Source organism: Diadema antillarum, unplaced genomic scaffold, assembly GCF_040938485.1.
Source record: "Diadema antillarum isolate AM-2024a unplaced genomic scaffold, OU_Dant_1.0 seq00001432_RagTag, whole genome shotgun sequence".
In the NCBI taxonomy this organism is placed as follows: Eukaryota; Metazoa; Echinodermata; class Echinoidea; order Diadematoida; family Diadematidae; genus Diadema; species Diadema antillarum.
The window spans coordinates 29676-49203 of record NW_027272183.1 but is presented as its reverse complement, the minus strand read 5'-3'; the positions used below and the strand labels follow the sequence as shown (position 1 = coordinate 49203).

The following is a 19528-nucleotide window of genomic DNA, read 5'->3' as shown; positions in this document are numbered from 1 at the left end:
CAATGCAGAAATAACCTAATTCACATTTGCAAGATTGACATGCCTGGTCATTCTCATAGAGACACATGAGCACAAGGTCTCAGAGTCTGTTTTCATGTTATGACAGATCCCACTGGCTGTGCATATCAAAAAGCGTACTGATATGTAAGATGCAAACCCTATGCTTAGGCTGCTCATTAGTAGCTGGTAAATCAGTTTACTTGTTCCTTTTGTTCTAGACTACAGTGCAGTTTGAGTGAGCGCAACTCGGCATCATCCACAGTGGAATCGTACATGTGGGGCTACTCTTTGTGGGTACTCTGTCTTGTTTATACGCTATCCTACTAATAGGATTCACATTGCAGCATGTTATGCATAGAAGACAAAGGGCTCATTTCTTTACATTTCTAGCATAATTAACACGATCTCAAGGACATAGGTGGCAGATGGTGAAAAATACTCCTGTCGCTACTCGTCCCAAGTGAGTGTGGTGACCAATGAGGGAACGTACTGTGAGCAGGGTTTAGTGGTTTTATGCCTTTGAAAACATCACCTCATTATCGAATATCCAGCATAAAAACACACCGGCGCGCAAAGGTTGCCATGGAGCGCAAGAAGAACAATTCACGAGGGTAAAGATAAACTTTCTAAAGTCAATCCTCACACGGAACAGTGAGATTCAATATCCAGAGCAAGGTTCCTCTTTCTGCTACACCAACTCTCAAGTAAGCATTCCCAACTGCTCCATGAACAATACCTTTATTGTATCACGATGATATCATTATTATCATTATTATCATCATTACTATTACTATTATGACAAGGCCCTGCCAGGTATATGATGCATTTAGTGAAAAAAGACTCATCAGCAATTAGGCACGGCGCCTTTTACGACACTGTAAATGGCAAAAGGGGGTGATATTATTTCACATGACCTTGGGGAGTACCAGGTAAGATAGCCGCTTTGACATTATCAAAACCTCAGTGTAATCTTAGTGGCAGATTTATGTCTGGCTGTTTAAATTAGCATAACTGCATCAGCAGGAGGTGGTTAGAATTTAGTACTTTTTAGGTTAAAAATTATCAAAATTATCTTCTTATTGTTTAAAAGTGAACATGACTATGGCAAAGATTACATCACTTTTTTGAAACAAACCAAATACTGGTGACATTCTTCATACATGTAATTGCTCCTGATAAAATCTCAGTGTTGGATTGTCATACACATACGTGCACATTAAAAAAAAATCAAAGAAGAACTGTGTATTGGACAAAGTTTATGAATGCTCAGCATTTTATTCCAGCAAATATATTTCCCATTCAAAATACACACACACACACACAGACACACAGACACACAACATTAGCTAATACACACAACCACATCTTTCAGCAGCCATAAATGAAAAAAGCAGAATAACACTCATCAGTGTGGAAAGCAGCCGAGAATTACGCCAACATTTTTTTTCTTCACCAAATTGCTACTGGCACAAACGAATGGGCAGCTCTTAACACGAAAAGTGGCATACCATTAACAACATTGGTGCTAAATCGATGCATGCCAACTGTGTGATGTGAATCGAACCATTTCTTGCATCACGAAAGCAGCATAGAACATAATAAAAACAGTCTTTATGTCAACAAACATAACTACAACACTCAAATTGATGCACAAAACGGTTTCTCCTTTGTCTTTCCATGGTGTACACTCTACTCACAAGAATCATGTGTGATTTCATACGTAGAACACTGTAGGTGAACATGTTTTAGAACGTGCGTTGGCACACAGTCATACTTTGAAATGTGTGCTCATACAAGCAGCTGCTTTTTTTGGGGGGGGGGGGAGAAGAGAAATCTGCAATAATACTATGATTTCTAAAGAAAACATTCATACTCATGCAGTCTTGAACAAGGTATTGAGATTTACATTGGTAACTCATCTTTATAAATTAGATAAATAACTTCAAAAAAGTTTATTCCACAACATAAATCAATTAAGCCTACAAACTTGATAAAACTGTGCAGATAAACTTAAATTTTGAATCTCATCAAAAACAAGTATCAATGCTGATGTTTAACATATGTGTTGCTATAAGTAAAGCAATGATCTGATAAACACTGAGCACTCATCACTAGTTTTGATCTGATTACGAGTTTAGGTGAGGCCTTTCTCCACCGCATAAATCAAAGTGTTTCCTGACATAGTGTACAGAGAATTCTTTCTGTGTTCACTGGTGTCCTGCTATGTGAATGGGTGGTACAGGATAGTATGTCCACTTACCGGTCAAACCTCGTACCCTTATCTTGTTGACAGTGATAAATCTGTTGGGTCAACCGGTAGGTGGACACTTCTGTGTGGTCAGGTGTGCAATGTCAAGGTTTTCCTGGTCTGACTCTAATCTAAAACCTCCATGTGTGGGTACCATATCACCAGCACTCATCACAACGTGACGGCTACCTATCACAACTGAGCTAACTACGATTCTACACACAGTGTTTAGACCTGGTGAGTGCAGACAGTGCGTCAATGGTGTGTTGAAGCTTGTGGGTGTACATGTACCTCGGCATCTGAGGAAATTGGCATTCATTGAGTAGAGAACTTAATGAACTGATACCATGTTACCGCTGCAGTATAGAGATATGCTGCTGGCATGCACAGTGGCTGGTGGGTTGTTTTTTGTCACATTTTTTGTAATTTCCTGTTAGATCAGGCGACAGCAGTTGCTTTCTACCTTCTTGTTTGGGTCTTTCTTGGTGCGGCCGTCGTGGCCATTGGTGCTGATGATGCGGTTGCGCTTCTTGCGGATGTCGCGCCCCTCCTTGGAGGTGCGCCGCGGCAGGTTGCTGTTGAGGTCAAGGTTGAGTTTCTCACTCAGGTTGGAGCTGTCCCGCTTCAGGCTCGCCTTGGAGGGCGACGCGTGCACGTGCTTGGGCTTCTCCCCGTTCTTTGGAATGATGTAGAGGTTGCTGTCCGACCGCGTCACATTGTCCTTGCGCAGGTTGTTTTTGCGCGACCACGTCTTGGAGTCGGCGTTGGGGTCGTCTGAGTCGCTGGGCGTGTTGTTGGCTGGGTCGATGGCGTACTTGCTGATGCTGTAGGAGCTGGAGGAATTGGAGGAGTTCACACTCAGGTTGCTCATCTTCAAGCTCTCTCGCAGTTCATTGCTCTTCTTGCGCTCCTTCCCTGAGCCTTTTGTCCCGCTCCCCGACTTGCTGTTCCCGTCACTCGTCCCTGACTCACTAGCTTTTCCCGCACTTCCATTCTGCTTCCCTCCACCACTGGCGCCGCCGCCCCCATGGGCGTTCCCCCCGCCTCCTTCACTCCCTGAGCTAGGTGGGCCATCTCTGCTGCCTCGCCGGTGTGACATGTTTGGCAGATCAAACCTGTCCGACCTCCGCCGCGACTCCGAGTCGTCGTCGCTGGCATCCGAGGAACTGTAGCCACCTCGTGGGGGCGGCGTGAACTTCTTACTGCTGGGTTTGATTTGACGGACATTGTCTGTACTAGTGATAGTTTTGTGTTGCCTGGTGTCGCGGGGCGGTAATCTTCGCAGCATCCCTCGGTCTTCATCCGACTCATATTCATCTACACACAGAAAATGAAGAGAACAACAAATCAATACTGCAGAACATGCCCCATTATCCTTAGGATAACATATTATGAGCTGATATAGCAGTTGGCAATGGAAATGTTACATTTTCCCTTCATACTTGAGAAATATGTCAATGGCAGTGACTTTAAATATATCATCAGTATTTAAACAAATTTTCTGTAACAATGGGCTGTATTTCTCTCACTCTCTTCTTTTCTCGCTCTCTCCTCTCTTTTCTGTTTTGAAATGAAAATGAAAAAAAAAAAAAAGACCCAAAGGCTTTGGGAGCATTTGAGGAAACAAGGGCCAGTGCCGTAATACAGAATGGGTCATTTTGAATGTTGTTACATATTCAAATATTTAATTCACCTCAGGACGTGGGAATTCAAGTTGACGGTATTTCTGAGGCAGAAAAACAATGACAAAAATGTGAAACTTTGTTTCCAGAGCTACATACTACTTGGACTCTTTGTTGTATTCCATCAGCTATCTTTATATTCACAGCATCAATTTGTATCAAGTTGTGAATATTACATAAAAGAAGTCAGCTTTGGTTAAGTACAATATTCACACAGAACACTCCTCCTTCCCCTCCCCATCCCCTTTACAAAAAAAAAGTTGTGAAAATGATAGAACATGTCATAGTCTTCATTTCAGGGTAGGGGAGAGAACAGACATGGAAGTTTGACAAGAAGCTACAAGAAATTCTCATTTAATCGAAAACAAATCACACAAAATCAAGCACTAATATGCAAATGTGCATGGCTCCAATCATGGGTACCCAAAGTGTAACATATGGGGTCAAAAATGAAGTTCTTGGAATGAAACTTATTCTCTCCTTACAATCTTCCTTACACCCTGTATTACTCACACACCAATTTTAAGAGCTGCTCCATGGGCAGTGCACATGAAATCAAACATCAAAACATCAAGTGTCTTTTGTTCATAACTCCATGTCCATTTCCTTTTTTTTTTTTGATTCATTTATGGAAGCAGTTTCAGAAAAACTTCAGTGATATATTAGTTGATAAATGCTATGACTTTCATCATATACCAGAAATTCAGGGATTTGCATCTTCACCAAAGCATAGTGATTGAATCCATTTTGGACAATAGTTGTGAACATAAGATTTTGTGACCTGTGCCGAAGAAATTTAGCAAACATCCCTGAATTGATATCATTTCCCCATTAACAACATTTCAATAAACAAAGGCAATGGAGTGGACCAACATACATGTATAACAAAACTAAAGTTGTAATCATTCTTATTCTTTTTCACTGTAAGAATTTGCTGTTGTCAAAAAAGATTATGTTCATAACTGTAGGACACTACTGATGGTTATTTCAAAGAAACAGATTACTCTTATGCATCAAAACTTACAAGAAACTTGTTAAGACTAAAGAAATGATGACTTAAAATCAAATTAATTTGACAAGATTAATTTCAAGATAAATGTTTTAATTTTATGAAGTTGTCATTTTTTTCATAACTGTTGGACGCATAAGAGTCAGTGGTGTCCAGGTTATGAACATACATGTAAGGAAGAGATGAAAGGAAGTACAACAATATGTAGTATACAATACAGTTCACATAAAATCATTAGTAGTTTGTGTTTTTATACTGAAAAAGACATAATAGTTCAGAATTGTTAAGAAATAGCTACATAACTTTGACACTGATATTAAATAAAAACAGAATCTTACGTTCATAACTCTTTTGTTCATAACCATGTCCACCTTCGTAATTGATGAAAAATTCAAAAGAAGATGTGAAATGCTTATGTGAAGTAATATTTTCTTATATTTTTATGAAAGCAATCCCTGGTGATACAAAAGTTTAGAAAATGATTTCCCATTACTTCAGAATAGGGCTGTATTATGTTCATAACTGTGGACACTAAAAATTCAAGTGATGTTGCAAGTGATAGTATATTTTTAATATCAGAGTAATGGGGAATAAAAACCTTTTTAATTGTTGGACCGTTACTCTGATCTCTTTTGAATGCTATATTACAAAACAGCTATTGCAATATCAACTGCAATTGTGTGATTTATTTATATATGTTTGGTGGACACCAAAAGTTATGAACAAAACCCTAAATATTAATTCATCTATATATTTTTATTTGAAGAGCACATGGCATGCTCTCAATATAAACATTTTTGTACTATACTACTTCATACATTTCATTCATCAAATGCCCAACAAAAGCACAATCCTTCCTTTTAATGATGGGCATGAAATTGTGCTGTTTCTAATGTTACATTTAAAAAGCCAAAAAAAACTGCATTTTTTAATCTAAAAATGGCTGTAAATACAAAAATATTATTTTAAATATTACGAAACTAGTCTTACAGCTTCCTTAGCTTTATTTTGTTAAATCTTTATCAGAAAATAGCACCTTGGTGCGGTCAGCAAAATTCTATGGATGTTAAAAATATTGCTGGATGAAGGGTACCCATGATCAGAGCCATGCATAAATAATCATATCTATTTACTTCTATAGCTCAGCACTGCAAAGCTCACAGACAAGGGGTCTGTACCAATGTATGCTGCACAGCTCATAGCTTCATAAGACCTTCCTATGACTCAATATGAGGAGCACTGCTAAACAATCCATGTTGCCAATGCACTCACTGGCTCCTATAAGTGCAGCTGGGGTGTTTGTGTAATGTATGGAAATAATTCATAGCGGCGGGCACTCCTGTAGACGATGTTTCCAAGGCAGCGATATTTGGGCGCTTGCAACCAATATATAACGACAGAAAATCTAGGAAGATTCATTCTCATACCATGTCCACCCCCTCCAACTGCCCCCCCCCCCCCACACACACACAAAGTCCACATGTCATCAGATATTTTTCTCCTTGATTAAAGGCATTATTTACCATTTACAGATGAAAAAAAAAACCCAGCTTAAGTACTTCAAAATAGTTCTAATATGTGAGTTAGGGATAGAAACAACCAATGTAAAAATTTGAACCAGTACAGCCAATGTTAAGTATTGTTAAATATAAAAAATGTGAACAATAGGTACAATGAAAATATTTCTAGACTAAACCATCTACAGTTATGGTCTGTTGAGAAAAAAAGTGATATCTCCTTATATTTTAGGCTTTATTGCGAAAATGTTATATGGTAGGATGTTTTGTGATACAACTGACCTACACATATGCATTAATTGTGATATCTGTAACACTTTTTAAATCACTGCTCCCAAGGATAAACAGGACCTTTAAACAATCAAAATAGTGCAAGCTGCCAAATATCTACAAGTATGTCTCGCAAAACACATCTACATAATGTGAATTCCCAAATTTACAGTCAACAATGTGAAACACCAATGGTGTACACTTGTGTTGATAGTTTGACATCTACATGAGATATGAAAATAATGTGTTAATCTCATTTTGTAGAATGAGGTGGAATAGGGCGGGCATAGAGCAGTTGATTGAGCATGCATTTCAGTATTTTTTTTTTCTTCCTTTTAATCTTGCCATCTATTGTTATATCCAACACTCACTGAGGCAAGAACTCAGTACTGGAATAGAATCAACAATTTGTGAAGCCATAACACAAACAACGGCTGAGGGCAGCTCATAAACTCTGAGCATTCCCACACTGGGATGACCTGAATGGATATAAGATGACAACACACAGTATGCTGTTGACCTACAGCGCGAGGACACAATAGGGCCATGTCAAGATACTACTGCTACGTAGCGATACCAGTTACATACAGGATGTATTGTGATTCAATGAAAATATGCACATGGGTATATGTGTATGTATGTATGTATGTACAAGTATACAGGTTTATATCGTCGGCTGAGAACTAGAAAAGCTTTATCTCAATTTTGGGGGGTATTGAGTTAACGGTATCACATTGTAGAGCTTGATCTCCTCTACATTATTATGGTGTAAATCTTAAATTATTTTCATTTTCAGTAAAATATTAAAAATTAAAACCACAAGGACACTTTTTTTGCCCTGTATTTGGAACAATGCTTATAAATCTACCCACTTTTGATTGAATTAACTTTTTTTCATGAAAATTGATTGTTCCGTTATTATTGATACTCAAATCTTAGAATGCGAAAGCGCCCTTCTGATTCTCAGCTGATGAAAGCAGTGTGTGTATATGCATGTATCTGCATACATACTGTATATATGCATGTTGTATGTACACATGTACATGTACAGTGTGTGTGTATGTTGGCATGCACCTTTATAGTAATATGTGTGTATATCTGAATGAATGAATGATGTGTGACACAATACAACATATGCTGAAATCCAAACAGAGGGAAAGTGGGTATATTGTTGCCCTCAGATGGACCAGGTAAACCATTCTTACCTTCCTCTTCTGTGATTTGGTTCAGTACTGATGTGCAGATCTTGGACTGAAGGGTGGACCGATTGCTATTGTTGGACTGACGGCCCCCTCCACTCCCCCCTCCTCCTCCTCCTGCCCCTCCCGCACTGCTGCAACCACTGCTGGTGGGACCACTGCTGCTGCCCCCACAGCTAGTCCCCTTGCTGTTGTTGGGACCAGGGTCCCCCACCACGACCTCCTGGGGTGAGGGCGAGGGAGGGGTGGGTTCGTGGGGGTCGGAAAGATCGTCAAAGTTCACCATCGGGTCTTGATCCTCATCCTCAGCAACATGTTGGTACTCATCCTCCTGAGCAAACAAAATGTACCAAAAATAAATTACATATGATGACTGAGTATGCTTCTAAGGGCATTTAATTCCTTGGTTTAATATACTGGTGTAAAAGGAGCTGACATCTTGTATGAACTGCTCCCCTCACTGTAGACTTCTTGGTCATGTCGCTGTCAATGTTAGAGCATTACGCACCTAAATTGTTTTGTATGAGAAATTTTCATGTTCCATGTTTCTTTAACAACTCCGCTCAAGGAAATTGGGGGAAACTATAGATGTTTGCTGCAAACATCAGCAGAAATATCTGTAGACGTCTGCATAAATAACTATCAATTTAGTGAGGCCACCTGTTCATGTCATCATTTGAGTGAAAATTCTGATTGACCCATTGAGGATGGACTGATTTTGTTACAACACGCATTTCCCATAAACCCTTGCCAGAGTATACTTGGGACTCGTCCTCAACTGGTTAAGCAGCCACTTACGGGCCTGTCCTCTATGTTATAATCTCTGAGAAGTACACATCTGTTTTTCTGGTTTCTAATTATGGCAAATGGCATCAGGGGGAAATAAAGAGTTTAAAGTTTTCAAAATAAGTGGAGTCATATCTCTTCCACACAAGCAGGAAAAAAACAAACAGTTTAATATATATATCACTGACAGATGTTATATCACATGAAATCGTCAGCACTCGCTAGACAACAGCTGACACATGGAATCTCATGTGTTTTGCCAAAACATGACTGGACCTTGATGAACACTTTTTGGGGATTCTCCCCTACACCATACAATAGAAACATTTCACAAGGAAATTTGTGGAACCAGACTCCAGACTGCAAAAATTTGACACCTTCATACATTCAAGTTGACTGTAATATCTTTTATGCTGAAGTTTTACACTTTTCATGATAATGTGATTTGGGTCAATGTCACATGGTGAAATACGACGAGGTGATGAAAGCTATCACTTCAAGACGGTTGCCTTGTTTTGTATAAAAACTCTTTCAAAATCATTAACTTGGAAGTCTAAATCTAAACTCAATAACTCTCACCTATAGGCCCTACTGAGCATTAATTTAAACTAAATAACTCTCACCTACATAGAGCATTATGATTCCCTCTCAAAACCATTGCAACTACAGAATAATTCTCACTGAAGGATGTAAGATCTCTCTATATTGAATTCTCTTGAGCAAAAAACAGAAAACTTTGAAAACATTTGCGTGCGGGCCAATGGTAGAATTATCAGGTGATGTCATCATTCCCTTGAATTTGTCTCTCTAATATCATATGTCTTCTTCCATATATATTTGTCCTGCATGGTGGTATATTGGATGTTATTGATTTGCAATATATATATATATATATATATATATATATATATATATATATATATATACAATAGATATATATACATGTATATATACAAATAAATAAAATAAATAAATATACGAAAATTCAAATGTTTTGTTTGCTCAACTACCTTTTTTTTAATACCTCAGTCAATTCAATCAGAGAGTGAAGTTTCCTTGAATATCACATGTAACGAAACCACCCCCCCCCAAAAAAAAAAAACTTGTTGTATGCGAACTTAGTATGACATTGTGGGTATCACATGCTGTCAACCTTGTCATGATTAACAGACGGTTGTGTTCCTCTTCCTTGTTCATGTGAACATATGTTGTACATTGTACATGACGATGATGTTCTGCTGCCAAAGTACAAGTTATCTGCTGAAAACATTCATCACTCACTGGTTCAAGGGGTCGACTAGTCTCATCTGCAAACCTTGTTACCTCAAATTATTCTTTTCCATTGCCAGGATTTGGTATTAATGTGAAACATAAAGAATTATTACATGACACATTTTATGCTGTCCTCCTTTTCTGACCCTTATTATTATAACAATTGATGATAAAAATTAAGATGTTGAAGATTATTATAATAATGAAATTACAATCATTATTACAAGTTGTTGTACAAGTACTACTATGAGTAATATCAACAATTAGTATATTATAGCAATTAATCGTAACAATTGATAGTAATAAGCATGTTGATAATTACAGTGATAGAATTAAAATTATCAATGAAATTAGCAGTATTGTAAGCACTTAAATGTGAGTACACAATTGTAGCATTAGTATTAGCATCAGCAGTACTTAGTAGAAGCATCAGTATAACCATCATTATCATTATTATCAATATCATTCCCTTAATCATTATTAGAATTAAAAGTGGTAGTAGTAATTGTTTTGGTTGTGCTTCACATGGATAATCACCATCATTAGCATATTTATCACCAGCACTGCACGGTTTGTCAGAAGAAACACATTTTTTTCGGAATCATTAATCACTGCCATTTCCCCTGCATTGCTGCCAACTTCTCCTGTAGACACAAATGAACGAGACACATTAACCCAGCCAGCTTGGCATCCATCCCAGGCTTGACACATTAAACTGTAACCTGTGATGCCAACGTGGCTCCGCCATCATTACGGGAATATCATTACACCACTATTCCCTCTCTACGCAAGAGAGAGAGGGGGGAGGGGGGAATATGACACTCCAAGTAAAGATAGCTGTCTAGTTGCACGCATGCCAACTAGGGTGACTGTGCAGTATCATGGTGATTGCAGTATTACGAGATTTATCTGACAATTTAGGGTTCATGACCCATCACCATCATTTCTACTTATCAAGATCATTTCCGCCTCTATGAGTTCAGCGTTACTGCCAGGGAATCTGATTCGATGATAGTCTAAATACACATTTATGTCTGCACGTACGTATCCACCCATCCATCACTCCATCTTTTCATCTGTGCATGTATATCAGAATGTTAGTTTGTCTGCCTGTATGTCCGAATGTGTGCATTTATAATAAATAAATAACTTTGACGTATGTCATCCAGCTGTTCGATCTCCTCTTCCGATCAAGAAGTTTGTTCTCAGATGATGCATGGCGGCATTAGCTATTCGTCATCTTCCATGCCACTGGTTACATTAATGCCAACTATTTTCACGTGGAGCAATTCCCCCCCCCCCCCCCCACAATTAGTGTGACACTTCGAATAATTTACGAGCCTCTTTTCAGCGGATCACTGAGGCCGTTTTCAATGGATGAGCATGATTACAGATAGAAATGGCCCATCTCATATTTGATAAGAGGTGATATCCCTACTGCTTCTTGGAAAATATTTACATGGGCAAAGCAAATGTTTACACCTACTATTGGAGGTTTAAAAACAACAACTGATGTATATGCACATGAAAAAAAGCTCATATGACTTAGTATTGTCCCTCCTGTCCTGATCTATTGATTTGAGTTTATGAAACCTCTGCAGTCTCACGTAGAAATTCAAGGGACATCAGGAGAAACTTGCACAAGAGGACTGACACCTTTAAAAAAGGTTGAACTCTTAGTCACAACCTATCTCGACCATGAACCAGATATGCCGACACACCACAGATGACGTTAGTACCGAGGGTGAAAAACACGGCGACACGCTCTCGTGGGGAGCTGTACCATAACAGCCATCAGGCGGTAATGTCAGAGCAGCGAGGCAATTTCGACAGTGGACATAATAAATGACATCTCATGGACGTCCGCCCAAGGTTGCGGTCTGTCCTCAATATCGGGCGAGGGAATTTTGTTGATGGCATTCTATATTGGCAATGCATATTGTAAATGCACATATTTGAGACAACCTCGTTCTATAAATGAGTACAGAGTTTTGAAATGAATGGTAATAGCTTCTCCCTGGGATTTACCTGTCGAGAATGATTTGATTGACATACAATACTACGGCAGCAATGCCATAGGCTTTTCTTTTTTTTAAATAGTTATAAGAGGACATTTCGTGAGAGGCCTTGTCAAGTCTGGTTATTCTGTGTGATATTCACAAGAAGGTGTACTGCTGGCAAAAGCGTCATCATTGATAGGACAGAAAGGTACTGCTGATAAATTCCTATTAAGTCAATCAAACAGAGTCATTGCTGTAAAAAGATCACCCATGACAATATCTCTGTCTAATGTGATCACTATGAATCAACAAAAGTAAGTACTGACACAGTATAAGGAATGTAAGTTTTTATGAATCATGATGAAAGTGGTAGTGATGATGATGATGATAATGATGCAGAGGGGGGAGGGGCACATAAATAGAAGGAATTTTGATGGTGGACATTCAGCACTACCTTCTCACTAACTTTCAAATAATCAAGACACTGGGGAGATGTCATATCAATATTGACACTAGCCATACAAATTTCTAGGACACTGTAAAGGTGAATAAAGACATCATGATACATGTATATATGATACGTCATCACGAAAACCATATAATGTTGGGGAAAATAATTGTATTGGTTTTGGGCAGATATGAATTTGTTTCATGATAAGCTTTACATTAATATAATATTTGCCCTACTTCATTACAATGAAAATATCCCCCACCCCCCCCCCACCCCCACCCCCCCAAAAAAAGTTACAGAACTGTACAAAGGTTATATGGCCAAAGTCAGCTTTACGGGCATTTTTCTTCCTTATATGATCTCCGACTAAATATGGTTAACTTGATGACGCACCAAGCACATGCTATGGTATAGCTTTGATGACAATGTATCTAGATTGTATTCTGGTGAACAAATGAATGAAATATGATTCCTTTGATTTTTTTTTTTTTAATGTAGTACATGCAAACCTCTACTTGGCATATCGTATGTCTAAAATATCACATAATATTATTCTGAACCCAAAATATCAGGCTTACTCTCATGATATCACCTTACACAATCACACTCATGCTAGCCTCGCAGATTATACTTTCTTCAGTAAGCTTTTGAATTCCTATCAATGTACAGCTGGTACATCAAAGCCCATACTGCAACTACGTCATCTGCATGGTCAAAAATGTGAAACTATTTGATAATATTTCTTCCTCTAGTATGATCTATATCATCAAATCTGTGATAGGATGGTCAAAGTATTCTAGGCTGCTGATCTTTTTTTTTTCTTTGTTAGTTGTAGCTTTCTTTAAAGAATTGTAAGTTCAAATCACTTGTAACACTCATTATCCATGCTAAAACACATGCCCTGTATTAAGACTTCAAACAATTTGCAGTGTGTTGCAAAACCTTTCTGATGTTCAAAACATGCAATTTATTTGGCATCTGTCATTTCAATGCTGCAATGGATGAATGAGATGATAATGATGGTCCAGAAGATAATGTCTGTTGGTCTTGGCAATGACACTTTGACATTGGGTAGCATAACTGGCTGTTGCAAATCACTGGCAATTTACATTACAACAAATATGAACAAAAACAAGACGACAGTTTTCATGGGATATTCATCATGGCATTCATACTGTCTCAATGGCAAATTATTGTTAGTTTAATTTCATTTTCGACCATGTAAAACAAAGACTATACGATTCACACAAAACCTATGAAATGTGAGGTTTCACACAAGGATCTATGAACACATTCATACATTATGAGTGAACTCTTTCATGCATTTTGATGATTAGGGTAGCTATATCCACTCCACAATACTTTGGAATGAACTACGCAGTGAGGCACCATGTTACTGTGTTCAGAATACTGCACACCATTCCCTCACCTGTCCAAGCAAAGCGATCTTGCGGCGTGTTTTATTGGTCAGCCTGGCGCTATATCCGGTCACCTCTGAAGGCTGACCAATGAAGCAAGTGAACAGTCACTTCGCACAATCATAACAGAGCAAAGACAACGACTCAAAGTTGGAACCATTTCGGCAAATCCTTCACCTCTCCTACAAATGTGTGCTTCTGCATCTTTACGCAAAGTAAGCACAATATTATAGCTTCTTGAGATAAAAAGGCATACTACTCTTCCTTTTATTCTTTCATCTAACGCAATGGAAAAAACGCCATCTATCAATTTCATAGTCATGCATGCATTTGTGGTGTCATCTCATTTATGTATCTTTATGCCCATATCAATTCTTTCTCCCAGAACTTTTATTTGTATTTTTCTTCATTTCTCTTTCTTTTTTTTCTTTTTTTTCTTTTTTTTTTTTGGGGGGGGGGGGGGGAGGGGGTTATGATTTAAGAAAGTCGTTCAAAGAGTTACAACAATCAGGGTCCCACATTTGTTGTTATCATCATTATTATGGGTTGTTTTAACTGTTTTGTTTTGCTTGGCTTTGCTTTTTCTAAGGGGTAGTTGTTGCTGCAGTTTTGCTTAAATTATTAGATTAGGAACCCCCTAGCCTACAATGAATAGAGAGGTGCCAGTGGGGGAAACCTCTTGCTTATCATACAGTGTCACACCCATCCGAGCCTCATACTCACATCTAGAGAGCCAAGCCCCTCCTTGACGATACTCCTGCCATGCCTGGGGTGGATAGTGAGGTGCTCCCTCTCGATCAGGTGCCTGCGGGGGCTGTTGGACAGGGGCGAGTCCTCCAGCTGGCGGGCGTCGTAGCGACCGCCTCCCGACCCCACGCTGCTGGCCCCACCGCCGCCGCCCATGCTGCCACCGGTGGCGCCAGGAATGGCCACCGGTTTAGAGGAGGTGGGCGTGGTTGAGGGCTGGACCGGAGCTGCCTGCTTGCCGTTATTATTGATACCTGGCTTGGCGCTATCTGGCTGGATCTCCTCTTGAGTTCTCCTGGAAATAAGAAATGAGGAAAAGAGGGTCTTAGCTGTGGTCTCTTGCATTTGCAGATAATCATCGAAAGCAACATGGTTTTTAACTGAAAATTTGCAACTGGGCTAATGTTTACATTGTAACTGAGCTAATGTTTACAATGTAACACTAGCCTCAGGATCGAAAACCCTTTTTGTCTATGCATGAATGGTACAAGTAGGTATAATACAGCCTTGATAAAACAAATGGAAATTTGAGAAAAAATCTTGTATGTTTAACACTGCTCACCCCGTCAACGATTAGGTCTGAATTTGACCCACTTTTATGACTAAACAGCAACTTTGGATCTCAGACAGAGGAAGCTCAAGCAAGATAACGCTTCAACATGTATTCATAGGCGTATTTGCACATTGAAAAAAAAGAAAGAAAGACGTGGGCCATCTTTCATGGTCATCATGAGGGCAGCCAGTGATCACTGTTAATATTTAGCCTCAAAACCAGCTCATATCAACCAAGGAAGATACCTCCTTGCACCACCATGCAGGCTTGTTTACTTCTTTGTTATATCAAGGTACTGTATAAGCTGTTATTTTCGGGAGGATTTAATTTATGCGAATTACTGTTGGACCATGAATTAACACGCGAAAATGTCGGCATGCACTAGTGTAATAGTACACTTACTATACATGTAGCCTCCGTGACAATTCGTGAAAACAACACCTCGCAAAAATGTCCATGACCTCCTCTTTCGCGAAAAATATCTGTATGCAAAAATAACAGCTTATGCAGTATATGTAAGTCATTTCTCATTGGCTTTCATCAGAAATTGTCCATTTCTACTTTTTACCTGTGTTGTTAAAGCAGACATTTTGTTTGTTTTTGTACTGCATAGTAGGAAAAAACAAAACAGGAGGCAAAATGGTTCTGTCTTTGACACAATTTGCGGACACCCCGGGTGATGCCATGAAGACAATTAAATCCTGCAAATCAAGTTCAAAATGCTGGAAACGCATTGTCAAACAATCACGCAACGTTGCTACTTTGATTTTGTCTCGGTCCTCCCTCAATAAAGGCACATGGACTGCAATGACCGACGACCCTCAGAGTAAATGAGGGAGGGGAAAAATATATAACCCAGTTTTCATCTCTCTCGCATTACAGCTGAAATCACAAACACAACCACGGACTGCTACAACACATCTTGAGTGGAAGACATCATTGCTAAGTTGCTTTGTAGTAAAGATGACTCTTCTCTTATCATTTTACAAGAAAAGACTGATAATGAATTATTTTATGTAAGCCAAATATTTTGCTTCAGTGCTGAGAATAATATTTCATGAATCTGTACTTGTTGGACAATTGACTGATGGATAAAGTTATCATCAAGAAAAAGGTGATGGAATGAAAAAAATAATATCATCTCTTTTGGGGAGAAAATCTCTGCCTTTGAAACAACATTATACAGCACATTTCTGTTATGCAGATGTTCGCTTACGGTTAGCACTTACAGGGGCCAAGCCTAACTATAAGTTCGCTGTTAATTGTGTTCACATGGGAGCACTAACTACTAATGTTTCGCAATTAGTGCCCTCATTATCGACCGCGTGTGTGCAAACCACATTATTTCTTGTGGTTAGGAGCCTTGCCTTAACAACAGGGGAACCACAATCATCTAAATTAGCTCACTAAACATTAACTTAGCAGCACCGTCTGAACTAGTAGAAGCTTCTTGATCATGCTCAGAAAACAAAACAAAACACACATAAACACACTATTTACCAGGGTCAAGTAACATGCAACTACATGCAAATATCAATCACCAAATCTTTCTGGACACATCTTCCCCATCCCCCCCCCCCCCACACACACACACACACATTCACACACACCTGTAATGTAATGCTTTAATCACGTTACATCGTTTCTATAGTGACAAACATGTTCATTGTTCTTCGCACTTGCCTCAAATTCCAAGTTGTGGTGTAGCTTTCCCTGACCCATTAACACTTATCACATGCCAAGATTCCAGGATGTATGTATGGAAAACCTAAACAAGCTGTAAATTCCAGTATCCAGGTGACAGGTGAAATTTACAAGCTGTTTACAACAGGTTATGTGTGGGAGGTGGTAGAATGGTTTGGCTGAGGGCAATAAGCCATTAGCAACCATTTAACGCATTAATACACAAATAAATACTAATCTGTGTATTCTTGGTCAGTGTAGGTACACTCTGTAATACCATCTGTATCTCTCTCTCTCTCTCTCTCACTCTCTTTCAGCATGGCGACATACAATTACTTTCTGACTATACTACTTGATCGTGATTATAGATAAACATATATGTACCATGATTTCTAAAGTGGTTTTTGAACATGATATTCAGTTTCCTGAAATTGATACCAGATGTAAGTCTGCACCTCTATTTTCAAACATGAACTCTGAAAGTGCTGACATTGAAATGTTTGGGCAGATAGCTAAAGACACACACTGAAAATAGAAAAAAAAAATGGTGAAAACCATGCAAGCTGATATGCGCACGTATGTATGTATGTGCACTGTATGCATATATTCATGATTATATCATCTGTGTATCTGAGACAGGTTAGTACGTGTGTACAGGAAGGGCAAAAGTAGATTCATACACATTGTTTCTAGTGATCGTAAAACGTCAAGCATATCCTGGTTTCGTCACCTTTAACCTTCCCTGAAAGAACAGTTCTGCCAATTTTGTTTGTTTGTTTGTTTGTTTTTTATGGAAGGTTTACTGGAAACAATACAAGGGCTAGACACATTCCCTTCTTGTTCTGCAAAGGTCTTCTTAATTGTTTCCTACAAGCTGAGGGCAGAACAGCAATTAGTAGAGAGTGACCTCCCCCTGGCTTGACCTTTTGAGGAATACAGCACTTCATGGGGAGAACAGCTGGACAGATAAAGGCGAAAAATTATATTGTATATCATTCTCCAAACAAAATACAGGACCAGATAAAGCAGAACTTGCCTATCTCACAACTATAATGAAAGGGGGGGGGGGTGACGTTATCTCTTCCAACAAAACACAGAATCTGACAGACATTTGAAATGTGAGAGAAGGATATACACGTACATACGTTCTAACAAACATATCTGCACACATAACAGGGCTCAAAATTAGTATTCAATGCCCACTTAAGATAGATGTCTGGCCATCAAATTTAAAATAAGGCCATCTCTTGGTGGCCAAATCAGGCAATTAAGATTCAAAGGGGACTGTTACATTTGCTTTAGCTTCGGGCCACCATAATTTCACATTTCAAGATCTTAGTGATCCAAACGGGGAATCACAGAAAAAAAGAAGTTAATGTCGCATCGTGCATATAACAATCCAGGTCCCCTGATAGCTCTGGTAGAAGAATTAATCCTATACATATTCTCTAGGTGAACACGAGCAGGAACAATGAATTTTTGTGGGGTGCAATTACCAATTGCATGTGACTAAATACATAAATACAGGTTTGGGTTTTCTTTTTCAAAATACACATTATTTTAATGCATGCATGTATGCATCACAGTTAACTTACATGATTTATAACTATCAAAAACAGAATAGATAATCTAACATCATAAAAAATACTTTTCTGTATAGCACTTGCATAAATGAAGCAATTAACAATTGCAGATTTGTATATCCATACATCATCCTCGAATCATGTAAGATGGGTTAAAAAAAAAAAAGGAATCTCATCAATTCCTCCGAGCAGAGCTTGTGATCTGTCGGTTACCTCAGTTCGTGTCTGAATGGTCAAGTATCACACCCCATGGGTCTCACTGTGATGTCACTGACCATGGTCAGTAGAGGGCCTCCTCCTCCTTCTCCTCCTCCCATACCAACTCGTCTGTGACAGCCACTCTCACACAGCTCAATACTTAATTATTCACACACACTTACTCCAGCTTAGTTGTGTGTAGTATGCTCCCAACCAAATGATGCACACATATTCACAAACACACAAATGCAGACAGTCATAGCAATACACATGGACACCCAACACACACTCACATAGACACCATAATTATACTCTTGAGCATGCACACACAGACATTCACACACACACAATTAAGTACCAATCAGGGCCTTTAATCTTGTGCCTGTCCACAGATGAGGTCATTACCCCCTAAACTTTTTAAAACATTTTAACTGGAACAGCAGAATTAATGCATTCATGCACACATTTAAAAAAACAAAAACACACACATGCACATCAACAAAACCACAAGTTTTTTCACGACTATGGAACATGATCTAAACATTGAAGTTCATTTGCCTTTGCAAATTGGTGCTTGGCTGCCTTTGTAAATTGGTGCTTTGCACACACACATCAGTGCTTCATGCACCAATGTGAGTACAAATACTGTTGTACTACCAAAGTGTGCAGAAAATATTACCCAGAAAACAATATCCCTTGAGGTATTGTATGCACCAGGATCTGAATCATGTACTAATGTAATGCACATGGTGTGGGTCTTTGCACAGCAAGTACTGGAGAATTTGTGGTATGATGAGCCATTGCACACTATACAGTGCTCAACCGATAAAGTGCAACAAAATTCAATGTACACTGTAACAAACTTTGTACATGTTCTTTTTACCACTTAATCAGAACCACAATCTACTCTAT

At 38.8% G+C, this 19528-nt stretch overlaps 1 protein-coding gene across 1 annotated transcript in view; it reads right to left on the bottom strand.

The window, feature by feature from the left end:
- Window positions 1–1816: 1816 nt before the first annotated feature.
- Window positions 1817–19528, bottom strand: part of LOC139709405 (uncharacterized) — a 35802-nt gene continuing 18090 nt past the window's right edge. The window contains exons 4-7 of the mRNA XM_071621372.1: window positions 14576–14894; window positions 8162–8256; window positions 7932–8059; window positions 1817–3565 (exon numbers count right to left, since the gene is read on the bottom strand). Coding sequence (XP_071477473.1) covers window positions 2682–3565; window positions 7932–8059; window positions 8162–8256; window positions 14576–14894 — 1426 coding nt within the window. The 3' untranslated portion in view covers window positions 1817–2681. The remainder of the gene's footprint in view (window positions 3566–7931; window positions 8060–8161; window positions 8257–14575; window positions 14895–19528) is intronic.